The 24,551-nt window shown below is 46.9% G+C and overlaps 1 protein-coding gene across 20 annotated transcripts in view; it reads right to left on the bottom strand.

The window, feature by feature from the left end:
* Nucleotides 1-471: 471 nt before the first annotated feature.
* The window catches only part of ZNF512 (zinc finger protein 512), a 70,457-nt gene continuing 46,377 nt past the window's right edge, over nt 472-24,551 (bottom strand). For all 20 annotated transcript variants that reach the window (XM_073335369.1, XM_073335377.1, XM_073335363.1 and 17 more), the window contains 4 exons: nt 23,653-23,754; nt 4,365-4,427; nt 3,009-3,107; nt 472-2,666 (listed from right to left, as the gene is read on the bottom strand). In XM_073335369.1, the coding sequence (XP_073191470.1) occupies nt 2,355-2,666; nt 3,009-3,107; nt 4,365-4,427; nt 23,653-23,754 (576 nt within the window). In that variant the 3' untranslated portion in view covers nt 472-2,354. The remainder of the gene's footprint in view (nt 2,667-3,008; nt 3,108-4,364; nt 4,428-23,652; nt 23,755-24,551) is intronic.

Genomic DNA, 24,551 nt, shown 5'->3' with positions numbered 1-24,551 from the left:
GATGAAGTGAGCTGTAGCTCACAAAAGCTTATGCTCAAATAAATTGGTTAGTCTCTAAGGTGCCACAAGTCCTCCTTTTCTTTTTGATCATATATGACATGACTACATCCTCTCCCCACCCCCAGCAGACATATTTATTGAGCACTTCTGCCTTTTCTGATTATTGACAATTTTACCATTTCCATCTAGTAATGGACCAACAGCACTGTTAGAATTCTTTTTGTTCCTAATATATGCCTTTGACTCTTTCTGCCCACATATTTCATCTACATTAATGCAACAGGCTGTGAGGAGGGTTGGAGTGCTGGATAGAGAAGTGGTTGAAAAACTGAAAGTGAGTGCCCTTTGCCTCAGTGCTTAAGGGCACACGTCGTATTGCAACGAGCAGGTAGTTCTGCACTCTTCTGCCCCATACTGCTAAAATGGGGAAGATTCTAAAGACACTATACACCAAAGAAACAAGAAATCACATTCTTGCACTGGTGACATTTTATTTCATTTTGTTCTGATCCTGATCCTGCTGCTCTGACCACACATTTCACAGCCTCTATAGAAGAGCCCAGAAACCTGCCTCTTTAATACAGCACTGCAATCCATGACAACTGCAGGTTCCAGCATGAAATGCAGCTGCTGCACCTAGATCAGAATGGAGCATTGCATGCAGAGTCCAACAATCGCCATGGGTGTTAGTTTGCACGAGGCAAGAGGCGGGGGTAATTTGCTTCACTCTACGCACATTAGGGTATAGCTTCTGTAAAATGGCCATGGCCGGGGAGAGCATGGGTCCCACCCCCAGCCACAAAAGCATTTGATTATACGGGTGAACGAACATTACTGCTAGAAACAAACACAAATAAACCTGTCTGTGCCCTGTGCACCTCAGGGAGTCCTCTGTGAATTTCAGCACCAGCAACTTTGGCTGAGGTGGAAGCTTTCACTGCAGCGAGACACGAAGGGTACTGTTGAGTGCCGGATCCTGCTAACTGAATCCTTATGTATCAAACTAAAGAGCCAGCTGAGGCAGGGAACTGTAGTAGGACAAGAGAGGAGAGGGTAAAGAGACATCAAATCCTGCAGTTTTCCCTGTCAGGGAATGTGGTCTGACATCACAAATCCTGCAGGCCCCCTCTCTGCCCAGCAGAGAATGGGGGTGCCTATGCCTTCCAGAGATGTTACGCATTTACGGGTCTCAACTGGCTCTGCTGTACAAGTGGAACATGGCAAAACACTCACCATGCGTTAAATTAAAACTTAATTCAACAGGTAAACAGGACCCCCTCCCTCCAGCCCTGACACCAATACACAGGAAGGCCCATTACATAAGGCTTGTCCTGGTAAAGGTGGCAGGAGCAGGCCACAGCTAGCTCAGGAGAAAGGGCATCTGCAGAGCTCACTTACAAGGAGAAGCAGCGCCTACTACGGCTTGAGAGAGAAGAAGGACACCAAACTAGGGCAAGGCCACCCCATGGCAGCAATACACAGTGCTTTGCTACTGTGTATGAGCTCTGTCCAGCAGGTGGGGGGTGGCTGTTATGAACTGTGAACCGATAACACAGCACAAGCCATCTGCACGGATCTTACACATACCCAGACTGCACTGTGCTGGCAGACAAGCTTGCTGCCACATGCCTCTGGAAGGCAAGGGTACAGACAGTTGGTCTCTAGCCACAGACTGGAGGAAGAGCTCCCTCCCCACTTTTAGGGACCAGTCAGTGCACAGCCTTAAAGGAGGCAGGTGCTGAAGGGTACATTAGCCCACTGCAAACACTCCTGCTTTTGACAGGATGATGTCCTACCTCATCAGGCAGGCCTGGGTTCCTAAACTGCTGGGCAGTGTCGAGTTTGCAGATTAGTGTAGTAAAGGATGGTGCTTTATGGCAATAACCTAAAAGGGAGACAGCACTCAAGTGTCTGAGTCTCAGAGGTGGGCCCTTTAAGCACCTGAGATAGCATTGGGCTGCAGGTGATCAAGCCGGAGCATCTGTGCCCCAACCCAGAAACTGCCCAGGATCTGCACACACTACCCCAAAGAAAATCTCTCCCCCAGCTGAGACCTGCACACCCAGTCCTAGAGATCCCATAAAAGGACACATCCTTCCATCAAGGAAACCTGCCCTCACCAAAGCTGAGGATCCCTAAGAGGAGGACAACAAAAACAGAGAGCTGTAATGGAGACTAAAATATTTAAAATCACTAAATAAGCAACTAACATAACCTGAACTCAGCCTGTAATTAGGGCACAAACTACACTGGATACACGGCTAGCGCCACTGTCCACGGGAGGGAGTGACTGCTGTGCCATGACCTGGGCTCCTGGCTTCCTAGAACTGCCTAGTTCCTCTGCCTCCAATGATCTATTTCCTGCCCCGTTTGCGGATGTTCTTTGGAGTTTCTGTTCTCTGTGCAGCTTGAGGCTCCTCCTCCTCCTCCTCGCTGCTCCTGCTCTCACTGTCCACCAGCTGGGAACGCCCCCTCTTACTCCTTCTTCTGCTTTTCTCGGCCCCTGCACCAAGGAACTTCTTGGCAGACACAGTCCCAGACCTCTTCTTCCTGCTCCGGGCTGCAGTACGCTTCTTTCGCTGCTTCCTCTGCTCATCTTCTCTTTGGCGGATTTTCATCAGCTTCTCAAAGCTTTTTTTGTTAGTGGTATTCACATCAAACCAGTCCTGGAGGGTTCAGAAGCAGAGGGTTAGTACTGGGGGGAGGAGATATAATGGGAGTGCCTGTCCTATTCCACTGCTGGAACCACCCACAGGGTAGGGATTAGCAGAGAAATGGGATCCGAGAATGAGGCTGGCCAGCACAGTGTTATTTTTACCAGTTGCTGGGCAGATTTTATCCTGCTCTCTGGGGGCACACTGGATTCTGCAATGGGTTGGCTAATACTGCAGGATATGGAAGGTGCTGGCAAAATGAAAAAAGAGTGGCAGCAGCATGGGACAAGGGCTAGGACATGGCACTTTCCCCCCATCCCTTTGAAGGGGACAGGGCACCGCGGCTCTTCTCACCTCAGCATGCACAGAGTTGATGTGATACTTGACCCCGCTCTCTGATATGAATTCCTTCTCACACAGGAGACACTTGTATTTCCCAGCCACAAAGTCTCCCTGCCACCAAAACAGAAAACACATCACCAGATGTCACCCTCCTCTCTGCCCAGTGATGCTGAAAGGCCCAGACCTTGCACCCAAGGCATGGCCAGACATGATCCAGCAGTGAGGAGACAGAGCACAAAATCCCTTAACTCATCCCAGAGGGCGAGCACTCGAGCCACAGCAGCACAGACACTGATGCCCAAGTGCGCCCTGAGAGAATGAGGGTGGAACCAGCTCCAGCTACTCCTCAAGTAACCTCCATCACTGCTGGAGGCCTTGCAGGTCTCACACAGGGGGAGTACCTGGTAAAGGTGCTCTTGTAGCCATAGGATTGCAGGCAGGACAGTGACTCAGGTACAGGTGCAAGGGACACACAGTCTTACTGCCTCACAGCACATCTGTGATGCGGATCCATTAAGATGTGGCGAGGCAGTCAGAAACCGTGGAGAAGGGGCTATTAAGGACCCTAAGGGGCTAAGGACCTAGGGGTTACAGTGGACAAGAAGCTGGGTATGAGTCAACAGTGTGCCCTTGTTGCCAAGAAGGCTAATGGCATTTTGGGATGTATATGTCAGGGCATTGCCAGCAGATCGAGGGATGTGATCATTCCCCTCTAGTCGACATTGGTGAGGCCTCATCTGGAGTACTGTGTCCAGTTTTGGATCCCACACTACAAGAAGGATGTGGAAAAATTGGAAAACATCCAGCAGAGGGCAACAAAAATTAATCAGGGGGCTGGAACACATGACTTATGAGGAGAGGCTGAGGGAACTGGGATTGTTTAGTCTGCAGAAGTGAAGAATGATGAGAGATTTGATAGCTGCTTTCAACTACCTGAAAGGGGGTCCAAAGAGGACGGCTCTAGACTGTTCTCAGTGGTAGCAGATGACAGAACAAGGAGTAATGGTCTCAAGTTGCAGTGGGGGAGGTTTAGGTTGGATATTAGGAAAAACTTTTTCACTAGGAGGGTGGTGAAGCACTGGAATGGGTTACCTAGGGAGGTGGTGGAATCTCGTTCCTTAGAGGTTTTTAAGGTCAGGCTTGACAAAGCCCTGGCTGGGATAATTTAGTTGGGAATTGGTCCTGCTTTGAACAGGGGGTTGGACTAGATGACCTCCTGAGGTCCCTTCCAACCCTGATATTCTATGATTCTAAAGAACATTGACAGACAAGGATCCAGCAGGCCAATGACTCTGATATGCAGGTATCTGGGGAACAATACCTGTGGGAGTGCACATATGAAAGAGATTGTATAGAAATGGTACAAACCAAGGTGCAGGTGCCAAGGTGAGATTTGAGTCCTGAGACACTGCCATATACAGACTCACAGCCCTGAAATGAGAGAAGGGCAACAGCTGTCAGCAAGACAGTTGAGAAATCAGTTCCCATGCACAGAAATGCTTTTTCTTCTGGAATGATCCATCCTTGAAGGGAGAAAGCAAAAAAAGGATATACAGTTTTATAAGACCAGACATGACAGGAATGGGGAGAAGAGAGCCCTCTGCACATAGATTTGTTTAAGACTCCAGTAAATGAAATAAATTCTCACCTCTGGGCAAGTGTGCAAATCTCAGACAAAATAAAGAGACTCTAGCCAGCAATGAGCTGCTGATAGAGATGCCCATTCTACTAAACTCCTGAGTGAACTGATAGGGTTTGCATCATGCCCTGAAGGTCCACAAACCTGGGCTCTATCAGAGAAATGGGTGAGGGTAATTACCAGAGTCTAGGACTCATCCTCCACACTCACAGATGGGGAAAGTACTGCAGCTGACCTCAATGGACCCAGCTGTCATTGGGAAAGGGGCACCTCTATGACTAGACCCCGTAGTGCTTTGAACACCAATCACAACACCTTGAATTGTGCTCACAGGGAAGCCAATGCAGAATATGGAGCACAGGGGGCAACATGCTTCATGTGGAAAATGCTGCTGGAGCAGTGGCTGCTGCACTGGGCCCTCTGCCATTTCTGAGGGTAACCACACATGCAGAACATTATAATACTCCAAGGCATGTTGATGATAGAGCCCTAAAAAAACCACAGCAAGGTCCATTGCAGAGACAGGGTTGTGGTGGGGCAGCCCCATCCCATTCGAGGAGGAGTTAAAGAGTTCCTCTGGGTTCAAACAATCCCAACCTGTTGCACCTGTTAGGCCTGTCAGTCCTGGAGAACGGTGGGTCCTTAAAAGGGAGACTACTGGCTCAGGCACAGCCTGTGGGTGGCTTTCAGGAGCAAAGAGCTAGCGCTGAACTCCTCAGCCCCAGGAAACAAGGTCTATCTGCTGGTGAAACTTCGAGAGCATCCTGGGCCCACTAAAGAAACAGAGAGATCAGTTTTTCCTTACTTTTATTTCCAGCATTCTGGGACTCAGACTTGGTTTGTATGGACACACAAGGGATAAGGAGCCCAGACTTTCCTCCTAAGACTACTGGTCTTTGCCCTGCATGAGGCTGTGGGGACATGGCCCCTCTCATGGACTGGGGCGGTATTTTCACTTTTCCTTTTGGATTACTCTAACCCCTTGGAAGAGCAGAGGCTCAAATCTGACCTGGCAGCCTCCCCATCATGATGGAGGAGTGGCTGGGCCAAACCGGAGTGGTGCTGTGTAAGTTCAGTATAAACCCTTCTCAAACTTCCGGTTTCAGTAACAGCCGTGTTAGTCTGTATTCGCAAAAAGAAAAGGAGTACTTGTGGTACCTTAGAGACTAACCAATTTATTCGAGCATAAGCTTTCGTGAGCTACAGCTCACTTCATCGGATGCATACTGTGGAAAGTGTAGAAGACTTTTTATACACACAAAGCATGAAGAAATACCTCCCCACACCCCACTCTCCTGCTGGTAATAGCTTATCTAAAGTGATCACTCTCCTTACAATGTGTATGATAATCAAGGTGGGCCACTTCCAGCACAAATCCAGGGTTTAACAAGAACGTCTGAGGAAGGGGGGGGGCATAGGAAAAAACAAGGGGAAATAGGTTACCTTGCATAATGACTTAGCCACTCCCAGTCTCTATTCAAGCCTAAGTTAATTGTATCCAATTTGCAAATGAATTCCAATTCAACAGTTTCTCGTTGGAGTCTGGATTTGAAGTTTTTTTGTTGTAATATCGCAACTTTCATGTCTGTAATTGAGTGACCAGAGAGATGGAAGTGTTCTCCGACTGGTTTATGAATGTTATAATTCTTGACATCTGATTTGTGTCCATTTATTCTTTTACGTAGAGACTGTTCAGTTTGACCAATATACATGGCAGAGTGGCATTGCGGGCACATGATGGCATATATCACATTGGTGGATGTGCAGGTGAACGAGCCTCTGATAGTGTGGCTGATGTGATTAGGCCCTATGATGGCGTCCCCTGAATAGATATGTGGACACAGTTGGCAACGGGCTTTGTTGCAAGGATAGGTTCCTGGGTTAGTGTTTTTGTTGTGGTATGTGGTTGCTGGTGAGTATTTGCTTCAGGTTGGGGGGCTGTCTGTAGGCAAGGACTGGCCTGTCTCCCAAGATTTGTGAGAGTGTTGGATCATCCTTCAGGATAGGTTGTAGATCCTTAATAATGCGTTGGAGGGGTTTTAGTTGGGGGCTGAAGGTGATGGCTAGTGGCGTTCTGTTATTTCTTTGTTAGGCCTGTCCTGTAGTAGGTGACTTCTGGGAACTCTTCTGGCTCTATCAATCTGTTTCTTCACTTCCGCAGGTGGGTACTGTAGTTGTAAGAATGCTTGATAGAGATCTTGTAGGTGTTTGTTTCTGTCTGAGGGGTTGGAGCAATTGCGATTGTATCGCAGAGCTTGGCTGTAGACGATGGATCGTGTGGTGTGGTCAGGGTGAAAGCTGGAGGCATGTAGGTAGGAATAGCGGTCAGTAGGTTTCCGGTATAGGGTGGTGTTTATGTGACCATCATTCATTAGCACTGTAGTGTCCAGGAAGTGGATCTCTTGTGTGGACTGGACCAGGCTGAGGTTGATGGTGGGATGGAAATTGTTGAAATCGTGGTGGAATTTCCATGGGTCCGGATGATGAAGATGTCATCAATATAGCACAAGTAGAGTAGTGGCGTTAGGGGACGAGAGCTGAGGAAGCATTGTTCTAAGTCAGCCATAAAAATGTTGGCATACTGTGGGGCCATGCAGGTACCCATAGCAGTGCCGCTGATCTGAAGGTATACATTGTCCCCAAATGTCAAATAGTTATGGGTAAGGACAAAGTCACAAAGTTCAGCCACCAGGTTAGCCGTGACATTATCGGGGATACTGTTTCTGACGGCTTGTAGTCCATCTTTGTGTGGAATGTTGGTGTAGAGGGCGTCTACATCCATAGCGGCCAGGATGGTGTTTTCAGGAAGATCACCAATGGATTGTAGTTTCCTCAGGAAGTCAGTGGTGTCTCGAAGGTAGCTGGGAGTGTTGGTAGCGTAGGGCCTGAGGAGGGAGTCTACATAGCCAGACGATCCTGCTGTCAGGGTGCCAATGCCTGAGATGATGGGGCGTCCAGGATTTCCAGGTTTATGGTCTTGGGTAGTAGATAGAATATCCCAGGTGTTCCAGGGGTGTGTTTGTGCGGATTTGATCTTGTGCTTTTTTAGGGAGTTTCTTGAGCAAATGCTGTAGTTTCTTTTGGTAACTCTCAGTGGGATCAGAGGGTAATGGCTTGTAGAAAGTGGTGTTGGAGAGCTGCCGAGCAGCCTCTTGTTCATATTCATGATGACAACAGCACCTTCTCTGTCAGCCTTTTTGATTATGATGTCAGAGTTGTTTCTGAGGCTGTGGATGGCATTGTGTTCCGCACGGCTGAGGTTATGAGGCAAGTGGATGCTGCTTTTCCACAGTATGCATCCGATGAAGTGAGCTCTAGGTCACAAAACCTTATGCTCAAATAAATTGGTTAGTCTCTAAGGTGCCAGAAGTACTCCTTTTCTTTTTGCAAATACAGACTAACATGGCTGTTACTCTGAAACCTGTCATTATGCAAGGCACTGCATTTAGCCGTATGGACTGGAAATCTATCAACTGCATGAAAAAACTTGTACAGATACAGACAGACATCATCTTCCTTTCCAAATGCAAACAGATGGACATCGTACCAAAAGGACTGAACGTAAAAAATTCATTACAATCTACATACCACACAGACTATGCTGACAGCTTGTGCCACACGCTCTCAAAGAAACTGCGGAACCACCTGATCAACATCCTCTACAGCAAACAGGGAAAGATTAAGAATGAGCTCTCAAAAATGGATACTCTCATAAAAAACCAACCTTCCACACAAACTTCCTCGTGGCTGGACTTTACTAAAACTAGACAAGCCATTTACAACACACACTTTGCTGCTCTACAAAAGAAAAAGGACACTAAACTTTCTAAACTACTACATGCCACAAGGGGCCACAGCAATGGTTCCCTCAACCCACCCAGCAATATTGTTAACCTATCCAACTATACTCTCAGCTCAGCAGAAGCAGCTGTCCTATCTCGGGGCCTCTCCTTCTGCCCCTCCACCCCCACGAACATGATACAGTTCTGTGGTGACCTAGAATCCTATTTTCGACGTCTCCGACTCAAGGAATATTTCCAACATACCTCTGAACAACATACTAATCCACAGAGACCTCCCTACCAACACTACGAAAAGAAGGATTCTAGGTGGACTCCTCCCTGAAGGTCAAAACAGCAGACTGGACTTCTACATAGAGCGCTTCCGCCGACATGCACGGGCTGAAATTGTGGAAAAGCAGCATCACTTGCCCCATAATCTCAGCCGTGCGGAACACAATGTCATCCACAGCCTCAGAAACAACTCTGACATCATAATCAAAAAGGCTGACAAAGGAGGTGCTGTTGTCATGATGACTAGGTCGGAATATGAACAAGAGGCTGCTCGGCAGCTCTCCAACACCACTTTCTACAAGCCATTTCTCAGTGGGATCAGAGGGTAATGGCTTGTAGAAAGTGGTGTTGGAGAGCTGCCGAGCAGCCTCTTGTTCATATTCCGACCTATTCATGATGACAACAGCACCTCCTTTGTCAGCCTTTTTGATTATCATATCAGAGTTGTTTCTGAGGCTGTGGATGGCATTGTGTTCCGCATGGCTGAGGTTATGGGGCAAGTGATGCTGCTTTTCCATAGTATGCATCCGATGAAGTGAGCTGTAGCTCACGAAAGCTTGTGCTCAAATAAATTGGTTAGTCTCTAAGGTGCCACAAGTACTCCTTTTCTCAAACTTCCGTCATTCTACTGAGACAGCAATCAAAGGACCTAACTATGCAGTTTATGTATCATGTGCTCTTTGGGGCACCTGAGTCCCATCAATGGTATTGTCCCAGTTAGGAAACAGGGTGGGCAGCAGAGTTTTCCCACAGTATACCACTTTCGTAGGGCTAGAGTGTTCACACGGGGACAGGGTTACTTTGACTCGGATCTGTGCACAGCAGTGTGGACACCGGAGTCCTAGGCTCAAGCATGGGTCAGAAAATCCTTAACCTGGGGTTAAAATGCAGTGTAGACGCTCAAGCCCAAAGTTCCTAACACGGGTCAGCTGACTCAAATCCCACTAACCCAAGGCTTACATTGCTGTGTAGACATACCACAAGTAGAAAGGATTACGAAACATATGAAAATGATTCCCAGTTCTTAGCCTGGGTTAGCCATAAAGGACATTAATTGCTGCGTAGACATAGCCTGACACCCACGGCTGTCACATGCCAGCTGACTCGGGCTGTGGGGCTGTTTCACTGCAGTGTAGACTTTTGGGTTTGGGCTGGAGCCCAGGCTCTAGGGCCCTGCACAGTGGAAGGATCCTAGATTCTGGGATCCAGTCCAGGCCTATCTCGGGGACTCCCCTTTTGCCCCTCCACCCCCACGAACATGATACAGTTCTGTGGTGACCTAGAATCCTATTTTCGACGTCTCCGACTCAAGGAATATTTCCAACACACCTCTGAACAACATACTAACCCACAGAGACCTTCCTACCAACACTACAAAAAGAAGGATTCTGGGTGCACTCCTCCGGAAGGTCGAAACAACAGACTGGACTTCTACATAGAGTGCTTCTGCCGACATGCACAGGCTGAAATTGTGGAAAAGCAACATCACTTGCCCCATAACCTCAGCCGTGCAGAACACAATGCCACCCACAACCTCAGAAACAACTCTGACATCATAATCAAAAAGGCTGACAGAGGAGATGCTGTTGTCACCATGAATAGGTCGTAATATGAACAAGAGGCTGCTTGGCAGCTCTCCAACACCACTTTCTACAAGCCATTACCTTCTGATCCCACTGAGGGTTACCAAAAGAAACTACAGCATCTGCTCAAGAAACTCCCTGAAAAAGCAGAAGAACAAATCCGCACGGACACACCCCTGGAACCCCGACCAGGGGTATTCTATCTGCTACCCAAGATCCATAAACTTGGAAATCCTGGACACCCCATCATCTCAGGCATTGGCACCCTGACAGCAGGATTGTCCGGCTATGTAGACTCCCTCCTCAGGCCCTACGCTACCAGCACTCCCAGCTACCTTCGAGACACCACTGACTTCCTGAGGAAACTACAATCCATTGATGATCTTCCTGAAAACACCATCCTGGCCACTATGGATGTAGAAGCCCTCTACACCAACATTCCGCACAAAGATGGACTACAAGCAGTCAGGAACAGTATCCCCGATAATGTCCCGGCAAACCTGGTGGCTTAACTTTGTGACTTTGTCCTCACCCATAACTATTTGACATTTGGGGACAATGTATACCTTCAGATCAGCAGCACTGCTATGGGTACCTGCATGGCCCCACAGTATGCCAACATTTTTATGGCTGACTTAGAACAACGCTTCCTCAGTTCCTGTCCCCTAATGCCCTTACTCTACTTGTGCTACACTGATGACATCTTCATCATCTAGACCCATGGAAAAGAAGCCCTTGAGGAATTCCACCACGATTTCAACAATTTCCATCCCACCATCAACCTCAGCCTGGTCCAGTCCACACAAGAGATCTGCTTCCTGGACACTACGGTGCTAATAAGCGATGGTCACATAAACACCACCCTATACCAGAAACCTACTGACCGCTATGCCTACCTACATGCCTCCAGCTTTCATCCAGACCACACCACACGATCCATTTCTACAGCCAAGCTCTACGATACAAGCATTTGCATCAGAGAGAGGCAAACACCTAAAAGATCTCTATCAAGCGTTCTTACAACTACAATACCCACCTGCTGAAGTGAAGAAACAGATTGACAGAACCAGAAGAGTACCCAGAAGTTACCTACTACAGGACAGGCCCAACAAAGAAGAAAACAGAACGCCACTAGCCATCACCTTCAGCCCCCAACTAAAACCTCTCCAATGCATCATCAAGGATCTACAACCTATCCTGAAGGATGACCCATCACTCTCACAGATCTTTGGAGACAGGCCAGTTCTTGCTTACAGACAGCCCCCCAACCTGAAGCAAATACTCACCAGCAACCACACACCACAACAAAAACACTAACCCAGGAACCTATCCTTGCAACGAAGCCCATTGCCAACTGTGTCCACATATCTATTCAGGGGACGCCATCATAGGGCCTAATCACATCAGCCACACTATCAGAGGCTCGTTCACCTGCACATCTACCAATGTGATATATGCCATCATGTGCCCGCAATGCCACTCTGCCATGTACATTGGCCAAACTGGACAGTCTCTACGTAAAAGAATAAATGGACACAAATCAAACATCAAGAATTATAACATTCAAAAACCAGTCGGAGAACACTTCAATCTCTTTGGTCACTCAATTACAGACCTAAAAGTGGCAATTCTTCAACAAAAAAAACTACAAAAAACAGACTCCAACGAGAGACTGCTGAATTAGAATTAATTTGCAAACTGGATACAATTAATTTAGGCTTGAATAAAGACTGGGAGTGGATGGGTCATTACACAAAGTAAAACTATTTCCCCCCATACCGTTCTTGTCAACTGCTGGAAATGGCCCACCTTGATTATCACTACAAAAGGTCCCGCCCACGCTCTCCTGCTGGTAACAGCTCACCTTTCCTGACCATTCTTGTTACAGTCTGTATGGTAACATCCATTGTTTCATGTTCTCTGTGTATATAAAATCTCCGCACTATATTTTCCACTGTATGCATCCGATGAAGTGAGCTGTAGCTCATGAAAGCTTATGCACTAATAAATTTGTTAGTCTCTAAAGTGCCACAAGTTAGTCTCTCTTTTTTTTTTTTTGCGGATACAGACTAACATGGCTGCTACTCTGAAACCTGAACACTGCTGTTATCTTTGATGTAAGGGACCATCTATCACAAAGGTAAGCTTACCTGGGTGGCAAGACAGATGGAAGTACCCAATGGGACTGTCTGAGACTCCATTGTGAGGCTGTTATCGCTCTTAAGGAGTATACACTTGATAATTGGTTGGTGAAATCTAAATATAGAACTCTCAACCAATTTGGGGTTTGTGTCCTGTTTCTTAACAGTCTGCCCTGAGGTTGGTACCCATGCTCTTGAGCCATTGCAAGACAGCTTGACACGTGTGTTATGTGATGGGATAAATAACACTTGTTAAGGAAAAGTTAGCACATGTGACTCCATTTTGGTTTGGGGCCCACCATTGTCTAAAAGCAAGCACATCATGCACCAGGAGGAGTGTTCCTTAGATACTGCATTCCTGTGAAAATCCTCCTTCTTGTCTCCAGCCTGCCTTGACTCCTGGTGTCTGTTCTTTGTCTGTCCCTAACTCCCTATCTCCTGGCCTTTGATGTGAGGCCTCCCATCCTGATAATAAAAGTTCCTGATGTATTGCTTTAGGACCATGCTGTGTAATTAACATACTAGTTTAGCACGAGGAATGCACCAAGCAGGGATAGGTGGTAGATAATGTCAAAGTTTGACTCAGACTCACAATTTATCAGACCACTCTGTTTTATTAGCAAAGCTGCTCTGCTAATACATTTAGAAGTGAGCCCCCCGAGTGGGGCTTGTGTCTCTTAATTTATACAGTTTTTGGAGAACAAGTTACAGAGAAGTTACAGACAAAAGAAGAAAAAGATTTTAGTCACCACCCTTCAAGATCCCTGAGACCAGTCATGTATCTTCAATTACCTGCCACCCTTAACAATCTCCTTTAACAGCTTCCAGTTAACTAATTGCCCTTCACACCTTGTTCCACCGAGATGGCAAGCGGCTTCACTGAGGCTGTGTGATCCCTGACTGCCTTGCAGGACGATCGTGGCAGCCGGCGCCTGGACGCTTAGTCCAAGCGATCCTCCACAAGACAGAAAAGTACACAGCAGCAGCGCAGTCTACGCCATTGAACTGGTTGGTTCCCACTCTGTTCGGGTAGGGGTCCTTGGATCCAGCTTCTGGAATCAGACGTCTCAGGTAATTATTATTTTTGTGCTTTAACCGGTTTGAGGACTGTCTTGTCTTTGTTGTCTATCCGTCTTCCCCATGGTGTGTGTGTGAATCTGGGAGCCATCTCTGTCCAGAGACTGGCTGACCAAGGGATCCCCGTCCCCATGGTCTGAATAAGTGGAATCTGCACAGCTGCAGCCGCACCACGCGTTGGGTATAACCCCTGGTGTGAAAGCAAGGGCAGTTGAGGCAGTAGCCTGTGGGCTCCTTTCTGTGTGTTGCACCGGGTACCACTCTGCTGAGCCCGAATTTCCTTCTTGTGTGAGTGCTGTGTGAAGTCCTCCTGGATGGGTAATCAGAAGTCTAAGGTAGAACAGTTCCCTAAGGGAACTCCAGCTTATTTTATGTATTTTAGGAGGGGTCCGGACTCTTGTAGGTTTCTTGAAAAATGGTCCAAATTAGCTCTAGAGAACCCCAAATTACAGTGGCCACTGTTAGGTTCTTGGGACAAGGATCGAGTGGACGCTTTAAAAAGCAAAGTCGTCCTCCCAAAAACCAAATTGGAGAGAGGAGAAGTAGACTGCTTCATGCAGTGGTGGGAAGAGGCAAATCGTAGATGGACTGAGTCAAAACTCACCTCTCTTAAAAATTCTATCAAAAAACTAACAGTTCAATTGGATGCAGTCTCTCCTACCACTAGTCCGAGCGCTCCCCTTTGCCCAGTCCTGTGCAATGATCCGGATCAAACCTGACCCCCACCATACTCCTGCGCAAATAAGAAATCAGAAAAGGAAAAATCTTCAGTGACTACAGATAATGAAAGTGAAGAAGATACCCTCATTGGCCTCGCAGCTCTGCAAAATATTATGAAGAAGAAATCCAAAGCAGACTGCAAAGATTCTCTTGACATCTCTTCTTGGAAAAGAGAGCCTGATGGGAGGTTAATGAGAGATTCTGATCAAACTGTTGTGGCACCCTTACGAGTCCTTAAGATGGGAGAAAGTGAGTCCATATGGGATTATAAACCCTGGACTCGTACGGAACTTTTATCTATAGTTAAAAGTTTTCCCAAACCACAGGAAAACTGTCAAATTTGCTGAGGAGTTTCTGTTAATCTGTGAAACCTATGAACCCTCTGAGACAGATCTCCTCCAACTGTGTAAATTGTTAGCTCCTGCCAGTTATTATGAAAAACAGTTGGCTGCCGCAGACTGGCCAGCTGAGGCACGCCACTCAACCATAAAAAGTACTGGCCCAGATTCGGCATACAGAGACCAGTGTATGGCTCTTTGGAAGCACCTGCATCAAGCCATTCCCAAAGTGTGGTCTCCTAAAACAAACTGGACAGCAATACGTTGCTGTAAGCAAGGGCAAGGAGAAAGCCTAGGCGACTATAGGTCCCGGCTAACTGATATTTTCCTACAACATTCAGGAATAAAAGAGCCCAATGTAAATGGGTAGGGGGCCTTGGCACATGCATTTGTTGATGGTCTTCTCCCTGCCACAGGCAGCATGTTAAAACGAATAAGTGTGGGATGGGAGACTGAAACCATGGACAAATTGCTGGCAGTAGCAGAGCATTGCCACCGCACTTTAAAAGGAAAGGAGGAACAGTCCTCCCAAAAGTTAATGGCTCTGCAGATACAGCATTATTCAGGACTAAGCAGACCACACCGGGGACAGGGACGGGGTTGCGGAAGGGGGCGGGGGGCTGGATTAACTGGGGTTTGTAACTACTGTAAACAGCCTGGACACTGGAAAAAAGAGTGTCCAAGACGACCTAATAATTGTATGGGAAATCAAGTGAACCCCCCACTGGTTCCTCCAGCTGATCCCCAACCCTATTTTTCACCCCAACAATGACGGGATACTGGGGAACCTCACAAAGTTTTAGCTCCCTTATTACCTCTGTCCCCTATTGGAGAATGTGTCCTGACTGTAAATGATCTCTCTCTCCCTTTCCTTGTTGATACTGGAGCTTCTCTTTCTACAATCCGCATCACTGACTTGCCTGAGGTTTCCCGATCTGGAAAATCTGTGTCTGCTGTTGGCATTACAGGGATCCCTACCTCTTTTCCCCTCTCAAAACCTTTGTCTGTTCAGGTCGGTCCCCTCTCTGAGGAGCATGCATTCCTCCTCTCTGATTCCACCCCTGCAAACCTTCTGGGACGGGACTTGCTATGCAAACTTGGCTGTTCTATTTACTGCTCCCTAGATGGTGTCTATCTGCAAATCCCTCAGTCTTCCTTATGTGATTCTGTAGCCTCCCTGCTGTCTGAAACTTCCCTCTCCACTCCGGTCCCTTGCTGTCCCTTAACTCCGTCCCTAGAGCACCTAATCTCTCAGGTTCCTTCCTCCCTATGGCCATCTCACCCATCTGAAGTGGGCCGATTAAATACTGACCCAGTTCAGATTACTGTAGACAATTCCAAACCTCTGCCTCGCCTGTCTCAGTATCCTTTGAATCCTGAGGCAGAGGTTGGGATTGCTCCAGTTATATCTGCATTAAAAGAACAAGGAATTATTGTCCCTTGTTCCAGCCCCTGTAACACCCCTATCCTCCCAGTTCAAAAGGCTGATGGCAAATCGTGGCGATTTGTTCAAGACCTTCGAGCTATTAACTGTATTGTCATACCTTCTTTTCCAGTGGTTCCTAACCCTGCTACAATACTAGCGTCTATTCCTCCTAATGCAACCCACTTTACTGTTGTAGATTTGTGCTCTGCTTTCTTCTCTGTCCCAGTTCACTCTGAATCCCAGTATCTCTTTGCCTTCTCCTACAAGGGTCAGCAATATACATGGACTACCCTTCCCCAGGGGTATACAGAGAGTCCATCCTATTTTTCTCAAGCCCTAGCCAGGGATCTCGCTGATCTGGTTTTCCCATCAGGATCCACACTGATCCAATATGTGGACGACTTACTCCTGTGCTCCCCCTCTCTGTCTGCCTCAGAAACTGATTCACTAACACTTCTCACAGCTTTAGTGAACAAGGGTCATAAGGCTTCTCGCACAAAATTGCAGCTCTGCCAAACCTCTGTCACATACCTAGGCTTCCTTCTCTCCCAGGGCTCCCATACACTCTCTCCAGCCCGGGTACAAGCCATCCTTAGCTTTCCCCAGCCTTGCTCTCCACGCCAGGTGAGAAAATTCTTAGGCATGACAGGGTTCTATAGGCAATGGATTCCACAATATGCTTCTCTGGCTAAACCACTCCAAGAACTCACTCGATCCTCTGTACCTAACCCCATGCCATGGCCACTTGAAGCAAATGCTGCTTTCATCTCCCTTAAGCAGAATTTAGCCTCTGCTCCTGCCTTAGGGTTACCTAACTATGACAAGCCTTTTACCCTTTTCTGTCACGAACAATCTGCTTGTGCCCTCGGGGTTCTTACTCAGGAGCACGGTGACAGAAATCGCCCGGTGGCTTATTTTTCTGCAACCTTGGACCCTGTAGCCCAGGGTTTACCCCCTTGCCTACGCGCTGTAGCTGCTGCAGTGCGCCTGGTCGAGATGTCCGAGTCCCTTGTCCTCCGCTCTCCTCTCACTCTCATGGTTCCCATTCTGTGGAAACTCTCCTTCTGCAACGCAACACTACTCACCTCTCCTCTGCTCGCCTGACTAGGTATGAACTTTTGCTGCTTTCAGCCTCACATATCACTATTAAGCGCTGCTCCCGGTTAAACCCTGCTACCCTCCTTCCTTTACCTAGTGATGGTGAACCCCATGACTGCCCTGCAACTGTCTCCGCTATCACTGTCCCGCGCCCCGACCTTTCAGATGTACCTCTCCCTAACTCTGACCTGGTATTATTCACTGATGGGTCCTGTTATAGAAATGACCAAGGCCACCTTCTTGCAGGGTACTCTGTGGTCTCTCTCTCGGAGACCATAGAAGCTGCGCCCTTATCCTCTGTGACCTCTGCCCAGGTGGCTGAACTGATTGCTCTAACCCGTGCCTGCTTTCTAGCCGAGGAGCTCTCTGCCACTATTTTTTACTGATTCTCGGTATGCCTTTGGGGTTGTGCATGACTTTGGCACCCTCTGGCAGGCTCGAGGTTTTCTTACCTCTGCTGGTACCCCTATCAAGAATGGCCCCTACATTGCCACCCTCCTGTATGCAGTTTTACTACCGTCTGCCTTGGCAATTGTTAAGTGTACTGGCCCCTCAGCGGCAGAAATCGAGGTGGCAAAAGGTAATGCACTTGCTGATGCTCCTGCAAAACATGCCGCCACTATAAAACCTTCACCGGAAGCGTTTCTTGGTCCCCTCTCTGTCTCTGTAACACCACCATCCCTGTCTCATCTCGCTCAGCTCCAGGATTCTGCCCCAGAAACAGAGAAAGACTCCTGGAGTGCTTTGGGTTGCTCTTTGCATTCTGATTCCCTTTGGCGATCGCCCACCAGTACCTTTGTAGCCCCCCTCTCACTCTACCCATCTCTAGCTGCCCTGCTACATGGTGTTTCGCATGTCGGCAAGGAGGGGATGGTCTCTGCTATGAGTAAGGCGGGGTGGTGGGCTCCCCATTTCGGCTCCTTTGCAACCTGCCACTGTGCCGCTTGTGTTACTTGTCAAAGCCACAATGTAGGCAAATCTGTAAAAGTAACACAAGGGTTCCGGGGTTTGCCTCAAGCACCTTTCCTACACTGGCAACTTGATTTTGTACAAATGCCAAAGTGTCAGAAATATGAATTCATTTTAGTTATAATATGTCTGTTTTCGGGTTGGATTGAAGCCTTTCCCTGTCGCAAAGCTGATTCACTGTCCGTTGCAAAATGTCTGTTAAACCACATTATCCCTACCAAGGGAATTCCTGCCACTTTGTCTAGTGACCGGGGAACACATTTTACTGGAAAAATTGTTCAACATCTAAACCAGGTATTACATGTCACCCACCTGTTGCACTGCCCTTAACATCCACAGAGTGCAGGGGCAGTTGAAAGGCGAAATGGTGTGCTTAAAAATAAGCTGGCAAAAATCTGTAGTTCCACAGGGTTAAACTGGCCAGCTGCTTTACCACTGGCCCTTATGGAAATTCGGTCATCCCCATCCCAGAGACACAAATTGAGTCCATTTGAAATCTCAGTGGGACCTCCAAATTGTCAAAGTTTGACTCAGACTCACAATTTATCAGACCACTCTGTTTTATTAGCAAAGCTGCTCTGCTAATACATTTAGAAGTGAGCCCCCCGAGTGGGGCTTGTGTCTCTTAATTTATACAGTTTTTGGAGAACAAGTTACAGAGGAGTTACAGACAAAAGAAGAAAAAGATTTTAGTCACCACCCTTCGAGATCCCTGAGACCGGTCACGTATCTTCAATTACCTGCCACCCTTAACAATCTCCTTTAACAGCTTCCAGTTAACTAATTGCCCTTCACACCTTCCATTCTGATGCCTGCTTCTTAGACGTGCTGGCTCTATCTTAATTGCTTCTCCATTCAAAAGCTAACTGTCCCTACCTGTGCTCCCTCAGATACTTTGTAACATGTTTTGGCATGCCCTCTCATATACAATGTATCCAGCATGTCCCCTTATACAATGTTATAGTTATACAATGTTATACTTCCACAATAAGAAAAGGGTTTGTTTATTGGCTAAGGTTTCCGATGCACGAGGGCAACATGCTTTGCTAAGAGGTATATAACCTTTGTATAATCTGTATTCGGGGTCCCCTCCTGGCTAGCAGGGGGGCACCACTCTCGAGCGTAATAAACTTGGTGTTTTTTTGGGAACTCTGCAGTTGTGGACTTTGTTTATGTGCCTCAGACTAGATTCGAACTGTGCGTGACCTACCAGGTATAATTCGCAGCATTTGTGTGCATGACCTACCAGGTATAATTCGTAACACACTTCCCTCATCACTTTCTCCACACCATTCAGGATTTTGTAGACCTCTATCCTCTACCTGCTTAGTCATCTCTTTTCCAAGCTGCATAGTCCCAGTCTTATTAATTTCACATCATATGGAAGCTGTTCCATACCACTCATCATGTTTGTTGCCTTTCTCTGTACTTTTTCCAATTTTAATATATCTTTTTTGAGATGGGTGACCAGAACTGCATGCAGTGTTCAAGGTGAAGGTGTACCATGTCTGTTTAATTATAAATCCCTTCCCTAATGGGTCCTAACATTCTATTAGCTTTTTTGACTGCTGCTGTGCATTGGGTGGATGTTTTCAAAGAACTATCCATGACAACTCCAAGATCTTTCTTGAGTGGTAACAGCTAATTTAGACCCCATTCTTTTGTATGTATAGTTGGGATTATATTATCTAATGTGCATTACTTTGCATTTATCAACACTGAATTTCATCTGACATTTTCTTACCCAGTCACTCAGTTTTGTGAGATCTTTTTGTAAACTCTTCACAATCAGCACTGGACTTCGCTATCTTGAGTAATTCTATCGTGTCTGCAAACTTTACCACCTCACTGTTTATGCATTTTTCCAGATCATTTATGAATATGTTAAACAGCACTGGTCCCAGTACAGATCCTTGGGGTACCTTGCTATTTACCTCTCTTCACTGTGAAAACTGACCCTTTATTCCTATCCCTTGTTTCCTACCTTTTAACCAGTTACTGATCCATGAGAGGACCTTCTCTCTTATCATGCCTCACTAAGCAGTCATGGGGTAAGGGGGGATATGATAGAGGTATATATCATCATAAGTGGTGTGGAGAAAGTGAATAAGGAAAAGTTATTTACTTGTTCCCATAATATAAGAACTAGGGGCCACCAAATGAAATTAATGGGCAGCAGGTTTAAAACAAATAAAAGGAAATTCTTCACTCAGCGCACAGTCAACCTGTGGAACTCCTTACCTGACGAGGTTGTGAAGACTAGGACTATAACAGGGTTTAAAAGAGAACTAGATAATTCATGGAAGTTAAGTCCATTAATGGCTATTAGCCAGGATGGGTAAGGAATGGTGTCCCTAGCCTCTGTCAGTCAGAGGGTGGAGATGGATGGCAGGAGAGAGATCACTTGATCATTACCTGTTAGGTTCATCCCCTCTGGGGCACCTGGCATTGGCCACAGTCGGTAGACAGGATACTGGGCTGAACGGACCTTTGGTCTGACCCAATAAAGCCATTATTATGTTCTTATGATTTCCATTTACAAAAGCAGTGTTGGCTCTTCCCCAACATAGAATATCAGGGTTGGAAGGGACCCCAGAAGGTCATCTAGTCCAACCCCCTGCTCAAAGCAGGACCAATTCCCAGTTAAATCATCCCAGCCAGGGCTTTGTCAAGCCTGACCTTAAAAACCTCTAAGGAAGGAGATTCTACCACCTCCCTAGGTAACGCATTCCAGTGTTTCACCACCCTCTTAGTGAAAAAGTTTTTCCTAATATCCAATCTAAACCTTCCCCACTGAAACTTGAGACCATTACTCCTCGTTCTGTCATCTGCTACCATTGAGAACAGTCTAGAGCCATCCTCTTTGGAACCCCCTTTCAGGTAGTTGAAAGCAGCTATCAAATCCCCCCTCATTCTTCTCTTCTGCAGGCTAAACAATCCCAGCTCCCTCAGCCTCTCCTCATAACTCATGTGTTCCAGTCCCCTAATCATTTTTGTTGCCCTTCGCTGGACTCTCTCCAATTTATCCACATCCTTCTTGAAGTGTGGGGCCCAAAACTGGACACAGTACTCCAGATGAGGCCTCACCAATGTCGAATAGAGGGGAACGATCACGTCCCTCGATCTGCTCGCTATGCCCCTACTTATACATCCCAAAATGCCATTGGCCTTCTTGGCAACAAGGGCACACTGCTGACTCATATCCAGCTTCTCGTCCACTGTCACCCCTAGGTCCTTTTCTGCAGAACTGCTGCCTAGCCATTCGGTCCCTAGTCTGTAGCTGTGCATTGGGTTCTTCCGTCCTAAGTGCAGGACCCTGCACTTATCCTTATTGAACCTCATCAGATTTCTTTTGGCCCAATCCTCCAATTTGTCTAGGTCTTTCTGTATCCTATCCCTCCCCTCCAGCGTATCTACCACTCCTCCCAGTTTAGTATCATCCGCAAATTTGCTGAGAGTGCAATCCACACCATCCTCCAGATCATTTATGAAGATATTGAACAAAACCGGCCCCAGGACCGACCCTTGGGGTACTCCACTTGATACTGGCTGCCAACTAGATATGGAGCCATTGATCACTACCCGTTGAGCCCGACAATCTAGCCAGCTTTCTACCCACCTTATAGTGCATTCATCCAGCCCATACTTCCTTAACTTGCTGACAAGAATACTGTGGGAGACCGTGTCAAAAGCTTTGCTAAAGTCAAGAAACAATACATCCACTGCTTTCCCTTCATCCACAGAACCAGTAATCTCATCATAAAAGGCAATTAGATTAGTCAGGCATGACCTTCCCTTGGTGAATCCATGCTGGCTGTTCCTGATCACTTTCCTGAATATCATGTTCATCTGTGTGTCTGATAATTCTGTTCCCTAATCGTTTCAACCAATTTGCCTGGTACTGAAGTTAGGCTTACCGGACTGTAATTGCTGATTTAAGTGATGGTTACATACCACAGTTAGTAGTTCTGCAATTTCATATTTAAGTTCCTTCAGAAATCTTGAGTGAATACCATCTGGTCCTGGTGATCAATTTGTTCTAAAACTGCTGGCACTTCAGCAGTCCCTGTAGGCTGCGAACCTCATGACAAATGTGGGAAAAGCCTCATACTATAGGACAGCTCCCCCACACAACCACATATGCTTTAGTAATTCCCCCATGCAGTATCACCTGTTTCTTATTTGTCATGAAACTCAGCCAGCTCACTGTCATTTAAGCCCCTACCTCAGACAGACACTGGGAAAGCAGGGATGTATGGTCTTGATCCAATGAAAAGACAGAGTTGTATGCTGTCAACATAATGATGACACCATATCCAAACTGCATCTCTAACCCTCCAAGTGGCCTCAGATACAGGAAGGCTGGGAATACAACTCTCCAGGATTCCTCACTGGAGTCCTTGGGCATGGATGAGCATTTCCCAATACTTCCCCAAAGATCTCTGACAGGGAAGTAGAGACATGTCTCTTCTATGAGGAGTCCCACAGTCCAGGCAGCCATGGGTATGATAATATTGTAGGATGCTGTCATACTGAACAGAATCAGCATGGACATCTGGCCTTCACCCATCACTAACCAGAGAGACCAGTGCAGTGTCCACACTAAACCCAGACCTAAAGCCCAGCCAACAAAGATCTAGACAATACCAGGGCTCTGCCTGCAGGCAGAGAGGCTTCTCTAACCCCTCAATAGCCTCGCTCTGGAAAGTCCAGGTGGAGTTTGCAAGATTCTCAACATTAAGTGATGGTTCCTAGGCAATGGACTAATGCCCACTCAGCTCTTACTCACCTTTGGAGAGACATTAACAGTGTCCATCAATGGACCCAATAGTTCCCCACTGGATTTTTCTAGCCATAACACCACAGGATCATCTCTTAAGAAGCAACCTAAATGTTGCCCAGGCACATCCAGAACCTCAGTGAGAAACTGACAGGTATTCACCCTGAGAGCAAGTAGTGTTTGATTCCTCGACACAGAGATGAACCTTGATTTTGGCCTTGTGGAAGTCTCTCAGCTCATTGCTGCACAGCCTGGCCAGACTCAATTATTTTTCTAAAAAGAAAAGGAGTACTTGTGGCACCTTAGAGACTAACCAATTTATTTGAGCATAAGCTTTTGTGAGCTACAGCTCACTTCATCGGATGCATACTGTGGAAAGATCTTTTATACACACAAAGCATGAAAAAATACCTCCCCCACCCCACTCTCCTGCTGGCAATAGCTTATCTAAAGTGATCACTCTCCTTACAATGTGCATGATAATCAAGTTGGGCCATTTCCAGCACAAATCCAGGGTTTATCGAGAACGTCTGGGGGAGGGGGGGCGGGGGCGAGGGGGGGGTTAGGAAAAAACAAGGGGAAATAGATTACCTTGCATAATGACTTAGCCACTCCCAGTCTCTATTCAAGCCTAAGTTAATTGTATCCAAAACTTATGCTCAAATAAATTGGTTAGTCTCTAAGGTGCCACAAGTACTCCTTTTCTTTTCGCGAATACAGACTAACACGGCTGTTACTGTGAAACCTGTAATTATTTTTCTAAGATCCTCGGACTTGGTCTCTTTAGTGCTTTAGGACTTGGGGTTGGTTACCTGGTTTGGACAGTGGACCCTTCGGTACATCTTTATCTCCGATTTCCACTTGCACAACACATCCTGACTAAATGTGGGCAGTCCAGGCCGGGTGTATTTCAGCTGAGACAGAAGAATAGAGACAAAATCTGAAGTTAGATGGCAGGATGGCTACACACGGGATCAGGCATGCTCCTCTGAAGTGTTACAGCTGTTTTCCCACAGTAGACACTTCCCTTGTAGTAAACTTCCCTCCCAATCCAACAGTGAAACTCAGTGAATAACCTTCCCCCGCACCACTGAGTGACTCTTCACAAGCTTAGCTAAGCCCCCACCCCACCTCACTCCTGGTATCCAAAACCTCCCCCAAACTCACACTGGAGTGATTCCTCCCACCCTCAGTTACATAAAAGAGTAGGACCTGGGCCCCTCTCCCTCACAGAATCACACAAATGTAGACCTGAAAGGGATCTTAAGAAGTCATCTAGTCCATTCGCCTGTGCTGAGACAGGACCAAGTACCTTGACCATCCGGGACAGGTGTTTGTTTAACCTGTTCCTAAAAACCCCCAAGGGTGGGCATTCTACAACCTCCCTAGGTAACCTGTTTCAGTGCTTAACTATTCTTCGAGTTAGAAAGTTTTTCCTCATATCTAACCTGAAACTCCCTTGCTGCAAACTAAGCTGATTTCTTCTTGTCCTACCTTCAGTGGACATGGGGAACAACTGATCATCACTCTCTTTATACAATCTTTTTACATATTTAAAGATTGTTTTCATGTTGTCCTCCTGCCCCCCAGCTATATTCATAGATTCTAAGGCCAGAAGTGACCACTATGATCATCTAGTTTGACCTCCTGTGTAACACAGGCCATAGAACTTCTCCAAAATGATTCCTAGAGCAGATCTTTCAGAAAAACA

Source organism: Lepidochelys kempii, chromosome 3 (genome assembly GCF_965140265.1).
Source record: "Lepidochelys kempii isolate rLepKem1 chromosome 3, rLepKem1.hap2, whole genome shotgun sequence".
Classification (NCBI taxonomy): Eukaryota; Metazoa; Chordata; order Testudines; family Cheloniidae; genus Lepidochelys; species Lepidochelys kempii.
The sequence above is the reverse complement of the archived record's forward strand: the minus strand, read 5'-3'. Positions and strand labels throughout refer to the sequence as shown.